The sequence below is a fragment of the Aquarana catesbeiana genome, linkage group LG09, assembly GCF_042186555.1.
Source record: "Aquarana catesbeiana isolate 2022-GZ linkage group LG09, ASM4218655v1, whole genome shotgun sequence".
In the NCBI taxonomy this organism is placed as follows: domain Eukaryota; kingdom Metazoa; phylum Chordata; class Amphibia; order Anura; family Ranidae; genus Aquarana; species Aquarana catesbeiana.
Window position 1 is genome coordinate 244,316,457 of NC_133332.1, and position 21,103 is coordinate 244,337,559.

The 21,103-nt window shown below is 42.9% G+C and overlaps 1 protein-coding gene across 1 annotated transcript in view; it reads left to right on the forward strand.

Moving 5' to 3' along the window:
• SPTAN1 (spectrin alpha, non-erythrocytic 1) overlaps nucleotides 1-21,103 on the forward strand; it is a gene marked incomplete in the record, with an annotated part of 118,608 nt that overhangs the window by 34,565 nt on the left and 62,940 nt on the right. The window contains 2 exon segments of the mRNA XM_073600076.1: nucleotides 16,386-16,625; nucleotides 17,364-17,489. Of these exon segments, the coding sequence (XP_073456177.1) occupies nucleotides 16,389-16,625; nucleotides 17,364-17,489 (363 nt within the window).

Genomic DNA, 21,103 nt, shown 5'->3' on the forward strand with positions numbered 1-21,103 from the left:
GTTGTAATGTACATACTGTAAAAAAAAAAACAAATGAAAATCGAAAACTTGCACTATTGCTAGTGCAAAGAAAACAAAAAAACTTATGAGAGCAGCTATGACCAAAAAAATAGTCACCATCCAAATTCAATTTATATACCATAGAATTATAGAATACTTCATCTATTTTTATCTGTCTCCTAATCATACTGTAGAAAATACAAAAACATAATAATATCCAAAGTGTGCAAAAAAATATGTGCAATGTAATATAAGTCACACCATCAAGTACAAATACACTACAATAATATAATAGGACACACAATAGATGCCCACATTGGGAGCTGGGATTTTTAAGGTGCCAATAACCCAATATTATAAACAGCTGTTAAAATTCATACTTTTTTTTTTTTTTTGTGTTGATTTAAAAATATAAACACAACAGGATATACGCATAATAAAAAAGAACATTTAAAATGTAATCATATTATTTTTGGAAGTTGATAGTAATTGTGGGGTGATAATCCTGACATGTTTCACCAATGATTTCGGCTTCCTCAGGGGATATTTATCACACCTAAATAGAGTATAATTATCCTTGTATACAGTAGTATGTTCATTTCAAAATAGGTCCCAACTGTACAGAAGTGAAACATATAAACATTCAAAAGAATATATGCAGATACTCACTATAGAGTCTTACATTACAACACTACATAAGCATTGAAAATAAAGATTGATGAGAGACCACTATACACTAATAATGCATATGTTCATCTCATACAAAGATTATTATACTCTACCTTTTTAGGTGTGATAATAAATATCCCCAGAGGAAGCCAAATTCATTGGTGAAACATGTCGGGATTATCACCCCACAATTACTATCGACTATTAATCGTGTCTGTCAACCTCCAAAAATGATGCGATCCAGTAATTTTTAAATGTTTTTTTCATTTATGTGTATATCCTGTTTTATGTTTACTTTTAAATCAACACAATGAGACCCCTTTCACACTGCCAGCATTTTTCAGGCGCTACATCGCTAAAAATAGTGCCTGTATATCTCCTGAAAAAATCGGCACCTTTCACTCCAATGTGCAAGCCTGAGGGCTTGCACACTGGAGTGGTGCGCTGGCAGGGCGTCACAAAAAGTCCTGGCAGCAGCTTCTTTGGAGCGGTGAACTCACCTATCCTCCACTGCTGCTCCCCATTGAAATCAATGGGGCAGCGCTGCGATACCACCGGCAAAACGTCGCTCCGGCGGCGTTTTGCAGGCGGATTTAACCCCTTTTCCGCCACTAGCGGGGGGGGGGTTAAAACCACCCCGCTAGTGGCCGAATAGCACCGCTAAAACAATGGTAAAGCGGCGCTAAAAATGGGGCTGCTTTACCGCTGACGCCCCCCCGCGCGGCTCGGTGTGATTGGGCTCTAAAACAGCTGTTTATAATATTTGGGTTATTGGCACCTTAAAAATCCCAGCTCCCTATGTGAGCATCTATCGTGTGTTCTATTTCCAATTGATGAGATGCGGTGCCCTTGAGTTTTCCTTGGTTAACTTTTTCCTGAGTTACAATAATATAATGACATGTATTTCCTCAAAAATGTGTGTCATAAAAAAAAAAAAAAATTAATTTAGGAAATTTGACGTATTTTTGAGGAAGAACATTTTATTATATTTTGGTTATATGAACTTGATGGTATCATTTAACCACTTGCTTACTGGGCACTTAAACCCCCCCTCCTGTCCAGACCAATTTTCAGCTTTTAGCGCTGTCGCACTTTGAATGACAATTGCGCGGTCATACAACACTGTACCCAAATTAAATTTTTATCATTTTTTTCCCACAAATAGAGCTTTCTTTTGATGGTATTTGATCACCTCTGCGGTTTTTAGTTTTTGTTAAAAAAATTTAAAAAGACAGAATTTTTTTTTTTTTTAATTATATTTTGTTATAAAATTTTGCAAACAGGTACTTTTTCTCCTTCGTTGATGTACGCTGATTATTGTGAACTCTTCTCTGGAGAATATAGTGTTTTAGCATTTAATAGTATTGTGGACGCTGTACTTTAAAAATGCAATAAAACTACCTAAACAGAAGACCTACCCTAGACATTTCCGTGAACTATGAAGCTTTGTGAGGAGGTTAAATAAACTTGGTTAGGCAGGACTTTGTGTTTATGCTGTGAAGGCCCACATCCATCCGTCTCCTGCATTTTTGGCTCAGAGAGACAATGTTCCGGAAGCTACATTCCAGTAGAATGGGGCCCCATTTAGTGTGTGCGTAATTCACTCCGAGAACTGCTGCAGATAATGTTAAAGATCTGTCTGTTAACCCTTGCTGCAGACGTGTAAATTAGAAGACATACCTTATCCAAAAAACTGGCCGTGCACATTTTTTTTTTTTTTATGTTTGCCAAAAGTCTGACCACTTTAGGATCCTGGTGACACCTGACCCTACCATTCATTTGTCATATGGCTATCCTGTCCGTTCTAAGGTCCACCCAAGGTAAATATGATATGTGCCATTTAATCAGATATAGGGGCAGAACCTACCAGCATAATTTCTATTTTCACTGTGTAATAATTCCAGATGTCAGGCTGTGTATGCCAGTAAGAACAAGCAGAAGAGGGCACCACCACCTAACCATCTAAGTGTAAACTATTTTATTAAAAGAAATGATACCAAGGGAAAATTGCACTCCCTGCATAAATGAAAAAGGTCAGCATATCACCAGATCCAAGTGGAAACCCTCTTTGGATCGGCCCTTGTCTGCAGGGAGGCAACTGGTAAAGGCCGAACAGCACCTGATAGTTGCTTGAGAAGGGAGGATGGTCGCTGTCAAGGCTGGAATGCAAGCGCCCTATGATGCGGCTTCCAGGATCGCTGCAGCGGCTCGGCTGGAATCAGCTCAACTCAGTGATTACTTCACTATGTTGGCATGGCTATGCATTTGTCAAGCCTTTTTCATTTATGCAGTGAGTGCAGTTTTTACCTTTTTTTTTTTTTTTTTATCATTTGATTTTAATAAAATGGTTTACGTTTAGATGGTGGCACCCTCTTCTGCTTGTTCTTTATATGTGCATTCGGGTACTCAATACCTGGTCTAGAGGAGCAGAAACTATCTTCAGTGCGGCTTAGAGCCTAGGTTGAACCTAACCTTTGTGTCCCAATCTACTAAGCCTCTCAGTGACTATACTGACCTTTTATCCTTCTGTACCCCCATTCATCCAGCCCCACTTTACATTAATACATTTATCACGAGCTGTAGCATTACTACTTCCTACTGACTGTTTCAGTAAACCCCTATATTTGCTGTTAACCCAAACTCCTAAAGTTCAAAGCTTTAGGCCTTAAAGGAGAAGTACAGCCAAAGCTCCTGTGACCTGTTTTCAGCAGACCGCGGGCTGATATCACAGAGCCAGTCCAGGCTCTGGCAAGATTGCGACAATTAAGTCAGCATCTGCCCAGCCTGCCTGGACCGGAACCCGGCTCAGCCTCTCAGCGAGCCGCTGAGAGGCTGAGCCGGGCGCTCCTGCCCCCTCCACAGCCCAGCACTCCAGTGAGCGAGGGGGGACAGAGCAGAATGTAGTGACTGACAGTCACCAGCTCTCCGCTCAGTTTTCAGAGCTCTGTGAGCAATCAGCGGTGTTTGATCAATCGAATCTCAGTTTTAGAGCCAGCGGGGGACAGATGGTAAAGTAAAGCGGGCATCTTGGGGTATCCTGCTACCAATCTTCAAGATAACGGAGTAGATGTTTATTTTAAAGGGACCCTGTTGGAAGTTAATAAATAAAAAGAACCCTGTGATGAAAGAAAATGATACTTTCCTATCCATTGACTGATTTACAGACACCTTGTTCTGTAGCAGGGCTTCAGGCAGCGATCCTACTCCACACTCCAGGGTGTGTTGAATAGCATATCCCCCCATTCTGGTCCCTTTGGAGGACCCCTACATCATTATTGTATGCTGCAGTGACTAGTGATCCACAGATGGAACCATTATGGCCAGCAGGGGGGCTGCTATTTGACCAGCCAAAGTAGTCCAATCAAGAACTAATCATATTGGCTCCAGTAGTAAAGTTACAGCAAATGGGCCACCAGACAGGCAAGTGCAAAGTTGCTTGCATCAGGTAGCTCTGCAATTATAATTAACTGCCCTAACAGGGTTGCCTTAGAGAGGCTGCACATGATAGTGGGGAAACCTAAAACTCATTAAGTATAGAAGGGCATTTTGGGAGGGAATTAACAAAGCTTCTATGCCATTATAATGGCTCAGGAAACTGGCTTGAGTGGCATGTCCAGCATCAGTTGGAGTAAACAATGCCACATCTTCGGTATCATTGGTAGAAATTGTGTCCCATAGTTGGTGTCATTGGTATCATTGGGCCCCATAGTTGGTGTCATTGGTAAGAATTATGCCCTATCATTTGGTGTCATTGAGAGGAATTGTGCCCATCATTGGTATAAATGGGCCCCATCATTGATGTCCATTGTGAAGAATTGTGCCCCACTGGTGTCAGTGAATGAAATAGTGCCCCAAGGGCTAGATAAAACAAGCAAAGGGCCACATACGGCCTACGGACCACATTTTGGAGACCACTGCACTACATGAACAGAGCCTGCATATTGGCAGGAAAAGCTTCTCTCCCTGCCTATGTGCCTGGCTGTTATCCCTGGCAACCCTGTGCCAGGCAAGGCATAGAAAGTGGAGCAGATTCCCCCCCCAGTTGGCAAACAGGTTTGCACCTACTTTAATTAAGAGCAGTACTTTATCTGCTTCCTTTTCTCAGGAGCGTGGTGTAAGCTTTAGGCCTGTGCCACCATTTTTTATTCCCCTAAGATTTTAGCACAGTTGAAATGTTTTCTTATTATCTTTGACCATTCTCTCATATTATTTTTATTATTATTTTTATTTTATTTTTAATAACCTTATCACACACATTTATTAAAAGTTCAATAAGTAATTATACACACCTGCAAAAAATGAACAATAAAAATTTTAAAGAAGGCATTCATTAAAAATTAATAATAATTAAATTAAGAATACAAAGGGGTCTTCCCGTTCACTCATTTTATCTGTGCCATCAGGTTGCCCAGCAAGGTTGATAAGCAGCAGTTCTATACCTTTGCCCTATACTCCCAGGTTGTGTCCAGTTATATAACCGTTTATATAACTAGTAAGTGCTGAGAGACCAGGTAGAGTGTTCTAGGTTAGGAATACCATTGTGCTTTTCTCTCCCCCTGGTATTCATGGGAAGGCTGGTGGTTCATTAATAAAAGATTACAGCTAGAATTTTACATTATACAAGGATGGATCTTGGACTCTCACAGCGCTTAAATATTCATTCGTACCAATTCGTAAAATATTCAGTACAGAAAGGAGGAATGGAGAAACTCCGTCACAGCTAAAGGCAATTATTATGCATTTATTTATTATTTTTAATTAATTACTTTTTAGACATACGGATACAAGTGGTCCACTTAGGCCTCATCCACACTGGACGTTTGGCCATCTCTCCTAGGCGTCTTTCTTTCTGGCAGTGTTGTGTTAGCAGAAAAAACACTTGAAGCTTGTAAACACGTGTAACACATGTAGGCGCGTCAATCGCTTGGGAGTCGACTCATTATGTTGGCCAAAATAGTAATTTCTTATGGCCATTGTAATGATTTAATACTCAAGCGCTAAACGCACCTTTACACGCGTCTATTGGTTTTTCTAACAAAACTCTATTGCTCTTAGACGCGCTGGCAGTGGGGGTTATTTCTGCCTCTAAATTCCCCTAAACACCTCGGTGACATGGATACATAGGTTAAGATGCAGGGGTGTTTAGAGGCAGAAAAAAAGGCAGACACCTCTAGGAGCTGCGCTAAAAAGATAGTTCAAAGCAGTGGCGGCTGGTGCTCAATATTTTGGGGGGGGGGGTCGGGCGCGGTAAACAAACCTGCCCCCCCCTGCACTCGTACAACCGCCACCCATGCGGGAGTTAGACAGGAAGGTGATGATCGGATGGTGGGCCATTATCAGAGGAGGTGTGGGCTTCTGAAAGCTGCCCTTGGGCCCCCTTACTCGCACTAGCACCCAATACCCTCCGCCCGGAGGGGTCAGAAGGGAAGGCGGCCATCCATGTCCTTACCTTCTGAGGTGGTGCTGGATCCAGGGTAGGACTCCTGGAAGCTGCAACTTGCTGAGGGAAGAGCCAGGCCATTCTCTTCCCTGCCGAACAGGAAGTGGGTCCTGCGACTCGATTGGCTGGGAGTCCTAAGACTCCCTGGCTAATCGGGTCTCAGGACCTGCTTCCTGATTTGGCTGAGAGGAGAAGCAGGAAGACATTAGTGAATATTCACTAATGTCACACAACTGGGTGGGCTCACCCTTTTTTATAGCCAATTGGAGCCTCAGGCTCCAATCATGCTTCAAAAAAGAAAAAACCCATTGAAATCCATGCATTCAGGGTTCTGCATATGGATTAGGGGGTTGCGCCCGTAATGGAGCAGCCGCTACTGGTCCAAAGATGGACAAAAAAAATGGTGAAAGATCTTGGGGATAAAACCGATCAGGAGAAACTTGGGGATCTTAATATGTACAGTCTGGAGGAAAGAAGGGAAATGGGAGATATGACTGAAACTTTTATATACATTAAAAAAAGAAGTATAGGAATTTTTTTTTTTTCTTTTATAGAATCATACTTGCCTAGGTGGGTGGAGCATCGGACCAGTGCTGCATTTGTGCCCCTCTAAGGCTGAGAACTGAGCGATCAAACGCCACTGATCACTCTTAGTTCTTAGAGCTGTGGGAGCAGCTGGCTCAGGCTGTCAGCGGCTCGTTGAGAGGCTGAGCTGGGTTCCAGTCCAGGCATATGGGTGGATCCTGACCATATGGTCACAATCTGTTCCCACCCTAGACCGGCTCTATGATGTCAGCTGACACCTGGCTTCAGTCTTTAAGGCTACATTCACATCTGAGCATATCATGTACTAGGCACAGCAGCCTATTGATTTGAATGGGTTGCCTGCCACACAACAAGCGTGCCAAAGAAGCTCAAGTACCAATTAATGGTGACGGGCAGGTCTGCGTGAGGAAAATGCACAACAAAATGCGTGACTGCTATCTGCATTTGGGGTGCCATTAAGAAATAATGGCGCCACAAGCACAACTCCTGTGCTAGCATGATTTTCTGCCCACGTTTCCAAGTCGCTCATGTGTGAATGCAGTCTAAAGGGGTGAAGAAGGTTCAGGAGGGCAGCATTTTCGATACTGTCAAATCTTAGAACACAGGGACATGACCTCAAACTATCAGGAGGAAAGTTCAAAGTTGATCTTAGAAGATATTTTACCAAAGGGGTGGTTGATGCTTGGAATAGACTTCCAGCAGAGGTAATGAGCCAGTCAGCAGTAAGTGGATTCCAACATGCTTGGGACAAACCTAGATCTATTCTTGGACAAAAAAATGGACCCTTTTGGTCTTTTTTATGCCATCACTCGTTTTTTTCCATGTAAATCTGAATCTTTAATGACCCCTTCAAACACAGGGGTTGATTTACCAAAAGCAAATAGTTTGTGCATTTTGCAAAGTGTAGTTGCTCCAGAGCTTAGTAAATGAGCAGATGTTGACGTCCATCATCCAATCATGTGCATGCAAAAATGCTTTTTTTTTTTTCCTTGCATGTGATTGGGTATTCTTTGCAAAATTAAGCTTTACCTAATTTACAAAGCTCTCAAGCAACTACAAGTCTATTTGCCTTTAATAAATTATCCCCGCAGTTTTACTCTGAAAATAAATAGCTTAGAAAAGAAAATCTTATTTGTAAAAAATGGAAAATACATAAGATAGCCCCAACTAGTGAGATCTTTGGTTTTATGCAGGTAGAACATGAAATGGAGGTACAATTACTGACAATGTTACATGTTATCTGATCCATCAAGTCCATTTCTCCACTTTAATTGCAGCCTCATCAATGCAGGGGCTCCCATTTCATTTCTAATCAGAGAACCAGTCCCATTCTCCCATCATTTGGTTCCTATATCCCAAAGTGGTATTGATACTAGTGGCAAGAAATAGGAGGATGGCTGCACTCCAAAATAATGCCTTTATTTAGTGAAGCTTGATCCATACATCAATCAGAGACACAGGTCCAGATGATAATTGACGCGTTTCGCACCGTTAATGGCGCATAATCATAGCTGGTATTGATACTAGGAACTTCAAATACGAGTGTAAAGTACTGCGGTATAGTTGGAGGGTGGACATCATTGGTTTTAGCTGTTTGTTGTTCGCCCAAGTGTCGGCACAGTTGGCTTAGTGGTTAATACAGCCCATAGATTATGCAATTGTCTCTCCTTCCGCCATGGGTTGAAGAAAAGGAAATGGCTAAATTAATGTGTTGATGGGGGAATCCCCCTGCTGCGCTAATGCGTTGTGATGGTGGGGAGCCTTCCCCGCTGGCAGAACACAATGATGCTATGGCCACCGACAGGCTGGTTGTGCTAAAGTTGATAGGTGGATCAACTTCAGCTTGCCCATAGATGGATTGAATCTTGGCTGGTCCCTGCTGAGCTGGCTGAGATTTGATCCATCTATGGCTGGCTAAATTCTCCTGCCCTGCAGTACTAGTGTCCTTGGTTTGAATCCCAACCCATCTGGGGTCCAGTCAAGGGTTGCCACCTCATCCCTTTAAAAATGAACACATAATTACACAGGTTCTGTGGCTGATTAAGGTGGTAATTAAACTCACTCGGTGCCTTTTATCTGCATTAAATTAGCCTCAGAACCTGTGTAATTCATGTGTTCAGGTTTAAAGGGAAGAGGTGGCAACCCTATTCCAGTCCCAACTACCTGCATGTTCTCCCTGTGCTAGTGTGGATCTCCTCCAAATGCTCTGGTTTCCTCCCACACCCCAAAGACATGCTCTTGGGTTTCCCTCTTACAAAGTTGGAAGCTATGCCAGTGGGTACTTACTATAAGTGCCATCTACTTTCCAGCCACGTTGACTCTCATGGTGGATGCCAGTCATTCTAGATCTGGAACCAATTTGCATTACTTCCCTGAACACTTGATGTTGATCCCTGTGGCTTAATGAACGTGTTAGCAGTAGAGAAGTGAGCCAACTACTTCTATCAAGCCTAGTGAACATCAGAAAATCGGACAAAAAAATACCACTTTCTAAGCGATCATCCAATAATCGGATTGTTTTGTACACAGTTTTCGAGAGCCAATCATGACAATTCATGGAAAATTATCTGATGGTACAAGCACGAAAAATGATCTTGTGTGCTACCAGATTATACGATTTTCATTAAGGCTGGGTTCACACTATCGCTGCGTGCAGCTCACAGCAGGGGTCCGGTGCGTCCTGGTTCACCGTTTCAGGTCCATTGCAGCTGCAGTATTTGTAGATGCTGACTTAAAAAAATATATGACGGAGCTCCACTTTAATCAGAATAGTTTTCATCTGAAAATACAATGTGTCACATCGCTGCCAAATTTTTATTCTGTGGTAGGAGAATTTTCATCACTTTAGAAACCTCTTTATATGGTGACTAGCATGCAAAAAAAAAATCGAACAATCATTCGTCCGATAAGATTATCGTTTGTACCAGGCTTTAGTGCTCCCGCATAATATTATTATAAAAGTGAGCTTTCCAGAGGAATATCCAGAAGCAGAAAGGGCTCCCTGAATATCGGGGTGATCACCTGACCATCCATTACATCATAACTTGGCCAGCGCAGTGCCGCAGTTCTCAGCTCTGTGATAAGTGTGGTGGAATGTTGCTGGCTGGCTGACAATCTATCCAGCCTGGAAATGAAATCAGGAAGGCGTTCTCTATGCATGGTGCTGACAGAAGGGGGAGGAGAAGCGGAGTCTAGGTGTGGTCAGCCATGGAATGTGAGTGGAACCATCTGTCTTCCTTATTGTAATTTCCACTCCAGCTCTGATCCTGCAGTTGTCTTCAAGACTTTGCCGGACGACAAGCAAAAATAGGTTGGTTGCATCTGGTGCATGCGGGGAGGAATTCCCAGGGTGGGGGCTCATGAAGAAGGGAAAATGGTGGAGCTAAATTGGAGATTTTAAATGGCAAACTGAATGACTTTTATCTGGTTTTTAAATGGATGCAGAGAATAGTCATGAGTTTAAAGATTTTCATGTCGGAGTGTCTGCAGCCGATCGATCCCGGTCTGTTCTGCTGCATGCATCCCATGACCCTTTGTATGAAATGGAAAAGAAAGGCTTCTGTTGTCACATTCCCGCTGAATGAAGATTCGGCAATTGTGTGAAATGTTATGCTGGCCATACACTAGCCAAAAAAATCGTTTGAGTAACAAACACTCGGCCGAGAGAGCAAACGATAGTGCCATCATATAATGACCGAATTTTGATTGATAAATCATTCAATGGACATAAATGAATCAGTTTTTCGTTTGTTGTGTCACAAATGCAAAGTGTAAACCATTCTGTTTTTAACGGACCAGAAACACATTAACCTTTTCAATTTATCGTTTGTTCAGTTGAATTTTCCAACCTGTGCCTTCGCTTCTTCAGCTCTGTAGAGTTAAAAAACGATTTTCTATTTGTGCCCGTTAACTAGACAAAAAAGGAACAAACGGTTAAAATGACCGATTTTTCGAATGATTTTTCTGCTAGTGTATGGCCAGCATTATTAGTCAGATACAGAAATTTCTCTCGCTGCTTTGTGTAGGTGACAGGTTCACTTTGCAGAAAAAACATCTTTTTTTTTTTTTTTTTTTTAATCATTTGTTGTCTTGTCTTAACGTTATTTTTCATGGCATGCATTGCAAACCAGCTGTTTTATCCATTCTTCTGGTCAAAGCAGCTTGCTTGGTTAGGCCTCTTTCACACTCCGATCGGCCAGGGATCTGTGAGCAGGGCGAGATGGGTGTCACATGTGTGCCCACTCAGGTTGTGCAGAGTCGATCACAGGAAAACTGGAATTGTGAGCTGCAGCTACATTGAAATACAGCACATAAGCTTAGGTTTACACTAGAACACTGTGTGGGAAACCTGCAATCCATCAATCTGTGCACGTTTTCCACACCAATTTCAAAATGCACCGCTCTTGTGATCTGCAGCCGGTGGATAGAAATCAATTAAATCCGCCTCCTTCTTCTTTTTTTTTTTTTTTTTTCAAATTCATTTTGATAGATTTTTTTTCTCCAAAAGCATTTTATCTAAAGACAGTTTTGTATTTAAGATGCATTAATAATTTTAGTTTCATTAGCATGAAATTGAGCTTAGTTATGTAGCATGAGGCTGTATATTCTGCAATATTTACATTTTTGGTAAATTCATTCAATGAATCCAAGCTGAGATAACATGCACTGCAATGACATCCACACAATTTAACAGTAACCATGAGATAAAACAAAGTTCAGGAATATTCCTTTATCCCATTGTTTTGCAAATCTATGTACACTACAAACTGTATGATTGAATTGGTTCTGATATCGCTGTTTTACTAACCTGACAACTTATTATTCTAAATAGGAAACCTTCAATTTGTTTGCAAATTATTATTAAAGATTCTAACTACCAGCAAGAATAAGTCCTTAAATTTAGGCTGGGTTCACAATGTGCGGTGCGAATTGAAGCTCCGTTTTCACAGCTAATTGACAAAGTAGTTGTTCAGCGTTTCACGTCAGTTTTTGATCAGGATCAGGTCAGGATTTTATCCTGTTCACAAGGAATGCATCTCTGAATCAGATGCGTTCCCATAGAAGATAATGTGCTTGCAATTCGCACCGCAATGCCCAGAAAACGCACACATTTTTTTGGGCAATGCAGAGTGCGAATGCCATGCACATATGTGAACCAGCCTCATTCAATGTATTTTAAAATGTCATGCGAATTGGATTCGGTGTAAGCTGCATCCAATTCGCATAGGTGTGAACCCAGCCTAAAAGAGGAAGTAAATCCTGATGGGTTTTACTTCCCCCCTTTTTTTTTTTTTTTTTTTTTTTCCCCCTGCAAAGTAAAAGCGTAATGGGCTAGTATGTGTCACATATCTTACCTGCAAACGAAGCCCACGCTGTCCCCGCTGGTGGAAGCATACATCTTCGCTCCTCTACCTTCCAGGGCCACGGACTCCGGCTCTGTGACTGGCCAGAGTCGCGTGACATCACTCTCACACATGCGTCAATGACATTAGTGCTAGCGTATATGGTTAATATCTCCTAAACCGTGCAGGTTTAGGAGATGTTTCCAGTACCTACAGGTAAGCCTTATTATATAAGCCTTATTATAGGCTTACCTGTAGGTACAAGTGGTGTAACTGGGTTTACAACCACCTTAAAGGGCACCTGTCAATTTTGATCCATCATGGCAGCGCCTGTTAGCGGACATCCACTCCCCTGCTGCCACCACGTCCCTCACCTTGTTGTTGTGTCACTGCCACATCACCAGCCGTCCCATTAAAAGGAATGGGACTTGGGTGAGTCAACAGCAGGTCAGAGGAGGAGCTTCCGTAGGACAACAATAATAGTTGCTCTTTAACCCGCATGCCAACCGGCTCACGCCGATATGTCGGCAGAAGGGCACGTACAGGCAGATTAACGTACCTGTACGCTGCCCTTTAAGAAGTGGTTTGCGTGCGTGCGCGCGCGCCTGCCGCGACCTCCGAGTGTGATCGCGGGTCCTGCGGACCCAATGTCAGCGGGGATACCCGCGATTGTCTCACGGAGAGGAAGAACGGGGAAATGCTGATTTAAACAAGCATCTCCCCGTTCTGCCTAGTGACGCTGATCACAGGTCCCTGTAATCGGGAGCGGTGATCAGTGTCATGTCACACATAGCCCATCCCCCCCTACAGTTAGAATCACTCCCTAGGACACACTTAACCCCTACAGCGCCACCTAGTGGTTAACCCCTTCACTGCCAGTCACATTTACACAGTAATCAATGCATTTTTAATTGCACTGATCGCTGTATAAATGTGAATGGTCCCAAAAGTGTCCGATCTGTCCGCCATAATGTCGCAGTCATGAAAAAAATCGATGATCGCCGCCATTACTAGTAAAAAAAAAAAAAATAATAAAAATGCCATACAACAATCCCCTATTTTGTAGACGCTATAACTTTTGTGCAAACCAATCAATAAACGCTTATTGCGCTTTTTTTTTTTTTTTTTTTTTTTTTTTTTTTTACCAAAAATATGTAGAAAAATACGTATCGGCCTAAACTGAGGGGAAAAAAATATTTTTTTATATATTTTTTGGGGGATATTTATTATAGCAAAAAGTACCACCAAAAGAAAGCTCTATGGGTGGGGGGGGGGGGGGGACGTCATTTTGTTTGGGAGCCACGTCACTCGACCGCACAATTATCAGTTAAAGCGACGCAGTGCTGAATCGCAAAAAGTGCTCTGGTCTTTGGGCAGCCAAATGGTCTGGTGCTTAAGTGGTTAAACATTATGATTTTAATCGAGTTGATGTAAATCCAGCCTTTTTACTAGTGATTTAACTCGAACCCACCCTGGGTGCAATGTTAACGACACCCCAAACACAGGTCTGAAACGCAGTGTGTTTGCCTGCACCGGATTGCATGTTGCAAAATTATCAAGCATTCTGGTTGCAGTTCGTTTTCAAGAGTAGTGCATGCACTACTTTAGTGCGATTTGAGCCCATTCAAAATGAGGGAGGAGAGCGGAGTGCGCCGCATTGAATTGCTTGTGAATTGCATCACAGTGTGAACCGATGCAAGATGGGAACTGTAGTCTCAAATGTATTTACATAGATGTGAAAGAAAACCTGCATAGTGTAACTAATCCTATGGATGTGCATTCATAAACGCATAGTTTCTATGTGGGGTTCATATGCATTCATAGTGAACCTTCTACATGTGTAGACTCTCCTTGCTTGGTAGTCTTGAGCCTGGGGTGTTCAATTCCCATCACCCGTTGCCCAGAACATGCAGTCTTGGGCCCCTTTCACAAGTTGCATGACAAGTCGTTCTCCATGATTTCCAGTGAATACCATTCATATCTGTGCGACTTCAAAGTAGTCCCTGTACTACTTTTCGTCCGACTTTCATGTGAGTTGAGGCCCATAGACCAAGTTTATACAGGCATTCCCTGAAACCGCGTCAAAATCGTTCGACTTTTAAGTCGCTGAAGTGTGAAAGGGACCTTACAGGAAAGACGTTTTTGGGGTTGTGTTTTTTTTGTTTTTTGTTTTTTTTACATTTAGCCCTGCTGGCAATGTTTGGCTCTCTTGTAAAAGCGATCCGAGGGGCTAACTAGCCGTAGGTCCTGTAAGGAAGCTTGGAAGCGGCTTTTATTTTTATTATCCAGGACAAGAAAGGGGTTCTTTATTTTAATGTTGGTTAACACAGACTCATTCATGTGACATGATTTTTAACAGGAGGCTCATTTTGCTAAACACTATTTCAGTCTATAAACCAACTCCTGTAGAACTGTGCTCAACTCTATGAACAATGTTGCTGGTGCACCCAGCTGTACCCAGAGTCAGTCCTGGTAATGGGCACTAAAATTGGCAAAAATAACACTCAGCTCCCAGCTCTCCTCATTTGGAGGGACTGTCCCTCTTTACTTGGCTTGTTACTATTCTTTATGTCCTGTGTAGCTAACATAATCTTTTAATATTGCTGTCAAGCTACTGAACTATCATTGGTTGCTTTTAGCCGCTGTTCTCACCGGTATGATTTGTCATGCGATTTGACAGTTCCAAATTGCATGACAAGTTTCCCCCCATTGTCGGCAATGGAACCGTTCAAATGTCCGCGACTTTGAAAAAGGTTCCTGCACTACTTTTTGATGATTTTCATTGCGACTTGCATAGACTTCTGTTTAAGTCGAAAGCCACAGTGAAATTGGAGGTGCAAATCGCACTGATTTGCACCAGTGTGAACCAGGGCTTAGACTAGTATTGGGCAAGGGCCACACTTATGCGGGTGATGGAATGCCTGTGGATTGCACACGTTCCTGCAGAAAATAGCACTGCTCTTTGGCAGACGTACGGGGTTAATTGTTAATGGCACCCCCACGTATCTGAAAGCACAGCACGTTTTCAGGTGTATGCAAACGCATGGGGCAAAGCCCATGCAGTTTCCATGTGGCTGCGGTTTTGAAAAGGTGCATTTCCCGCAGGTACGGCAGCCCATTCAAAGCAGGAAATGCTTGGAGGTGAACACAGCCTTAAATTTTGAGGTTTACCTCTCATAACTGGCCAAATGACTGGTCTCACTTTGTCAGGTTTACTAAGGAATTTGGTTGCTGTATTTGATATGTACAGCATGTATTTTCTTATTTTTGCAGTATAGGTTTGTATAAGGGATTTGTTTTTCATGGTATTCCTTCTTTATTATTGGCCACTGTAGATGCCCATAAGGGCTTGAATAGAGGGTTTGTACGGTGCACGTACCAGGGGCTTGCGCCAAGGGATGGATAGATTGTGGTGTTTTCTTTCTTTTTTGAAATGCGTATATAAATAAGTGTTGTTGGGGAGGAATGATTGTGCGCACCCAGTCAGGGCAAAATGAACGTGTCGGCAGATAGCCCATCCCCAGGGTTTTATATAGTGTGTGCCATCCTCCTATCACGGGTAAGCTCCCATATTGGTTGCATTAGAGCAGGGGGTCTCCAAACTGCGGCCAGAGGTGGCCCTTTGCTAGCCTTTATCCGGCCCTTGGGTCACAATTCCTCCCACTGATATGAGGCACTATTCCTCCCACTGACACCAATAATGGGGCACTATATCTTCCACTGATACCAATGATGGGATACTATTCCTCCTACTAATAGGGGGAATACTCTTCCTCCTATTGACCACCAACCCCAAGGCCATATTTATTCTCATTGATGCTGGGCCCGTGACATTTTCTGCCCCTGCTGGCCACAATCCGGCCCTCCTAAAGTCTGAATGACAATAAAGTGGCCCTTTGTTTGAAGAGTTTGGAGGCCCCTGCATTAGAGTTTAGACAAGTGAATGATCTGGAGTCTTCCAAACCAACAGCGTTCAGGCCTGGTGATTGGCAGCCTAGGCCCGAGAGGAGGTCATGTGTGCTGTCATACTGAGAAGCTCTGCTTCATTTTTGGCCACTCCGGTGGTGCAGAGAGGAGGTGTAGCAGTGTGGTTCAGTCAGTAGAACTGCTTGGGGAGAGTATGCCATCTGCAGACGCTGTTGTTTTGCCTGTCACTGATTGGTTAAAGTAGAGAGGAAATACGGTGGAAACCAGCAGGCAGTACAAAATGGCAAGAGCCGACCAATCCCCAAAACTAAAAGTTAAAATCTTCACATCAAGAGCTTTCTTGTTGGGTTGCCACTTGTCTTTTCTGTAAAGTACACCTTTAAATTAATTGTTTTTGACTATTGATTCGTTCTCTTGCTTTTATACTGATTTTTTTTTTTTTCTGTTGTCTTCTAATTCAGAAAATGGATTCAGGTGGAGTCAAAGTGTTGGAGACCGCAGATGACATCCAGGATAGAAGACAGCAGGTTTTGGACCGTTACAGGCGGTTCAAGGAGCTCTCCACCATCAGGCGCCAGAAACTAGAGGACTCCTATCGATTCCAGTTCTTTCAGCGCGATGCTGACGAGCTTGAGAAATGGATCCAGGAAAAGCTTCAGATCGCTTCTGATGAGAACTATAAGGATCCAACCAACCTTCAGGTAGGGGAACTTCACTGGGGTTTGGTTAAGTTGCAGCCGTTCAGCCAATCCAAGCGGCAGTATTGTGATATGGCTACATGACCTGTATGCAGCATATGTGCAGAAATACTTATTTCATGCATTAAGTGTGCTCCCATCTACAAGCTGAGACTAAGGAACCTCATCGCTAAAGAGCCTCACCACAGAAGACTAAACGGTTCTTACAGTTAAAGGAGGAGTACAGCCAAAGCTTGTTTGGCTGTACTTCTCCTGTGAATCACAGGAGTGCAGTTCGCTCTGCACTCCTGTGGCCGTTTTTAGCAAACGGAAGACTGCTGTCGGCTGATGTCACAGAGCTGGTTCAGGCTCGGAAAAGATCGCAACCATGTGGTCAGGGTCCGCCCACGGGCCCAGACCGGCACCTGGCTCAGCCTCTCAGCGAGCCACTGAGAGCCCGAGCCGGCCACTCCTGCTCCCTCCACAGCCCAGCGCTCCAGTGAGCACGGGGGGGGGGCAGAGCAGAGAGCCGGTGACTAACAGTCAGAAGACTCTGAGAACCGAACGATCATCGGTGTTTGATTGCTCGGTTCTCATTCTTAGACCCGGCGGAGGGACAGATGCAGCATCAGACCAAAGCTCCATCTACCTAGGTAAGTATGATTACCAAAAAAAAATTCCCATACTTCTCTTTTAATAAAAAATTGGGTAATAGTAATATATGCTTACTGGTGACCTGATGAAAAATGTGTATTCTTACAGGGGAAACTCCAGAAGCACCAGGCATTCGAGGCGGAAGTCCAGGCCAACTCTGGAGCCATTGTTAAACTGGACGAGACTGGAAATATAATGATCTCAGAATCTCATTTTTCCTCCGAGACCATCCGAGTAAGTATCGGAAATATGTGGTTGTTTGCCAGCCTCTTGCAAACCTATATACAGCTCCTGGTGGCACGCCCAGCATGCACTGCCAGGCAGTAGAGGGACACATGGAGAATAAAGCAATGGACAATTCCCAGTTATAAATTCTTTATGAACGCTTTAAATGAACCTCATAATTACACTACATATATAATGTTTTAGATCTGTCCTCCACTTGTTTTGCACCTCCCATCAAATTAACTGCAGAAGACTCGTTCTCTGGGTGGAGAGTAGTGCATTACTTTACCTTCATCGCCCAATCCATTCATCTTCATCCTGAAATGCCAGATTAGTTTCCTTTCCTGTCCTCTGCACCGTGGCAATTAAAATCCCTTCAGATCCGTATGGTTTCAATGTTTCTTTGGCAGGGGGAAGGGCTATTGCTATCTTAATTTTTGTTAGGGGAGAATTCCATCTTGTGGTGACCACTTTGTCCAGGATGGAATGTGATTGGAATTTTCCAACGGGGACAGCAGAAACCTGACAGAGGTTCTAGCTCTTCTCAGTCACTAAAAGTGCTTTTTTTGTGTCTCTGCTAGAGAGTTTCCTATTTACTTCTTGACCTGTGACCACATGTCACCAGGACAAGAAGTGATGAGGAGATATCTACTCCAATGTAATGTCGGCTGTGGTTTGCCTTCAATGTTATGGATTTGAGTTCAGGGTATCTAAATTAGTATCGTTTTTCTGATCGCTTCATTTTTTTCTCTGTGATTAACATACACCTAAAGGGACACTGTCATGAGAGATTAAGGGAGGCTGCCATTACTGAACTCTTTCTTTGAGAATGCGAGTTCCATTATGATGCTTTGACTACAGTCTCAGTCACCGATCTGGAACAAGGATAGAGAAGGGTAGCTCTGACACTCGGCTACAGCATGTTTGTTCGGAGTCTGTGACTGACCACATACCATAGTCAGATACAGCCAAGCATTTAGCATTTTCAAAGGGAGGCCTGCAATGGAAGCTCTAGAACTTCACTTGTAACAGATTCTTTTTAAACACATACCATTATAAGCTTCAGTGTTGAAAATATATCAGAGATGGGAAGGAAAAGCCCTGGCACGTAGATATTTTCCAGTATGCTGGAAATTCAGTGTGTTATAATGCATGCTCTCAATCAGTTCTGGGACAAGGTCATCTATCGCCCAGGGCAAATATGCCAAACCAAGCCCCCCTGCCAAAAAAATGTATGCGTATTGTGTCAACAAAAATCCTCTCCCTCCTCCCAAAAAAAAATTTGAGCCCCAATCTTTCACACGTATCCCCTAAGCATAAATTCCATTTGCAAGCCAAAGTTCCCCCAAAAATACTTCCCCCTCTACCAGTACAGATCCCCCTTCCCCGCTCAAATCCTCTCCCAGCACAAAGCCCCTCTCCTAGCACTAATTCCCCCCCAAATTTCCCCTCCTAGCACAAATCCCTACAATGATCCTTACTGGCACAGTTCCCTCTCTCCCCTCTTTCCAATATCCTAATACAAATCGCCCATTCTTGCACAACCCCCCAAAATCCCCAGGGCAGCTGCCCCCACCCCCCACCCCTTGTCCTGGCCCTGCTCCGAGTGTTGTTGCCACCTTAGGCAAGTCCTGGAAATCCCATCCCAGATCCTGGCCCTCTGATTAGTTGCTATGTATAGACACGTTCTAGTTATTAAAGGAAACCAATGTGAAACAATTGCTTTCACCAACCAAATAAAATGAGAGCATTAGTTGGCTTTGATAAATTCAGTCCATTTTATATCCCCATATTTAATGCTATATAAAATACAGAAGCATAAGGTGCATGTGACATATATTAAACCCTGAGTCCTGCAGGTCCTCCCACCATTGAACGGTTAACAAATCTTTCCATCAATCCGCATTCCTTGTTATTAGATGATCAGGATGGTGACCTTTTGAGGAGACTGGAGTGTAGATCCCTCCACATATCGAATTCCCTGGTCATTGTTAAATATGAGTATGAGGTCACAGCACTTCCCTCCACATCACTCTTCTCCCAGGAGATAACTGTTCTTCTTGGTAGTCCTGCTGTATGCAGTGGGAAGAGTTATCTGTAACACATGCAGAAGGTAATGCTGGTAAAGTGCTGAAGGTTCCTTTGGAAAGCTAATAATATAATGTTAAATGGTTTTCAGTACAGTACATTGTATCCAGTCATTTCAGCAATTATATTTGCATAGATATCTGCATTGTTAAAGGGCTACTACACTCTGTTATTACACTCTGTTACAAAATAATTGTAAAGGGGGAAAAAAAAGCTATTAAAACTGAACTTGGTAACAGCCAAACACTTGACATACACAATAATGTATACCATGGTGGGATGTCATCATGCACTTGCTGGCTTAGGTTACTCATAGTGGTAGGGTAGGACAAGTACACTATATATCAAAAGTATTAGGACGTCTGCCTTTACATGCACATGAACTTTATTGGCACCCCAGTCTTAGTCCGTAGGGTTCAATATTGAGTTGGCACCACCCTTTGCAGCTATAACAGCTTCAACTCTTCTGGGAAGGCTGTCCACAAGGTTTAGGAGTGTGTCTATGGGAATGTTTGACCATTCTTCCAGAAGAGCATTTGTGAGGTCAGGCACTTATGTTGGACAAGAAGGCCTGGCTCACATTCTCTGCTCTAATTCATTCCAAAGGTGTTCTATCGGGTTGAGGTCAGGACTCTGTGTGGGCCAGTCAAGTTCCTCCACCCCAAACTCGCTCATCTGTGTCTTTAAGGACCTTGCTTTGTGCACTGGTCCAAATCATTTGGTGGTGGGGATTATGGTGTGGGGTTGTTTTTCAGGAGTTGGGCTTGGCCCCTTAGTTCCAGTGAAGGGAACTCTTAAGGTGTCAGGATACCTAGATATTTTGGACAATTCCATGTTCCCAACTTTGTGTAAACAGTTTGGGAATGGTCCCTTCCTGTTCCAACATGACTGCGCACCAGTGCACAAAGCAGCAAAAATCCACGAGCAGCGAGCATCCCGTGTCACTTCAGGTGTGCCTGTCAATCAGTCCCGTATTGTCACGGTCGCGTAACTTCATCAGGGGATCCAGCAGGACAATGAGCCTAAACGTACAGTCCGAGCTATGGTTTGGATCAAAGCATATTCATGTGTTAGAATGGCCCAGTCAAAGTCCAGACCTAAATCCAATTGAGAATCTGTGGCAAGACTTAAAAATTGCTGTTCACAGACGCTCTCCATCCAATCTGACAGAGTTTGAGCTATTTTCCAAAGAAGAATGCAAAAATTTCACATTCTAGATGTGGAAAGCTGGTAGAGACATCCCCAAAAAGACTTGCAGCTGTAATTGCAGCAAAAGGTAGTTCTACAAAGTATTGACTCAGGGGGGCTGAATACAAATACACGCCACACTTTTCACATTTATTTGTATAAAATGTTGAAAGCCATTTATCATTTTCTTTCCACTTCACAATTATGTGCCACTTTGTGTTGTGAAAACTTTTGTGTATGTATATATATGTGTGTATGTATATGTATGTGTGTATGTGTGTATATATATATATATATATATATATATATATATATATATATATATATATATATATATATATATATAT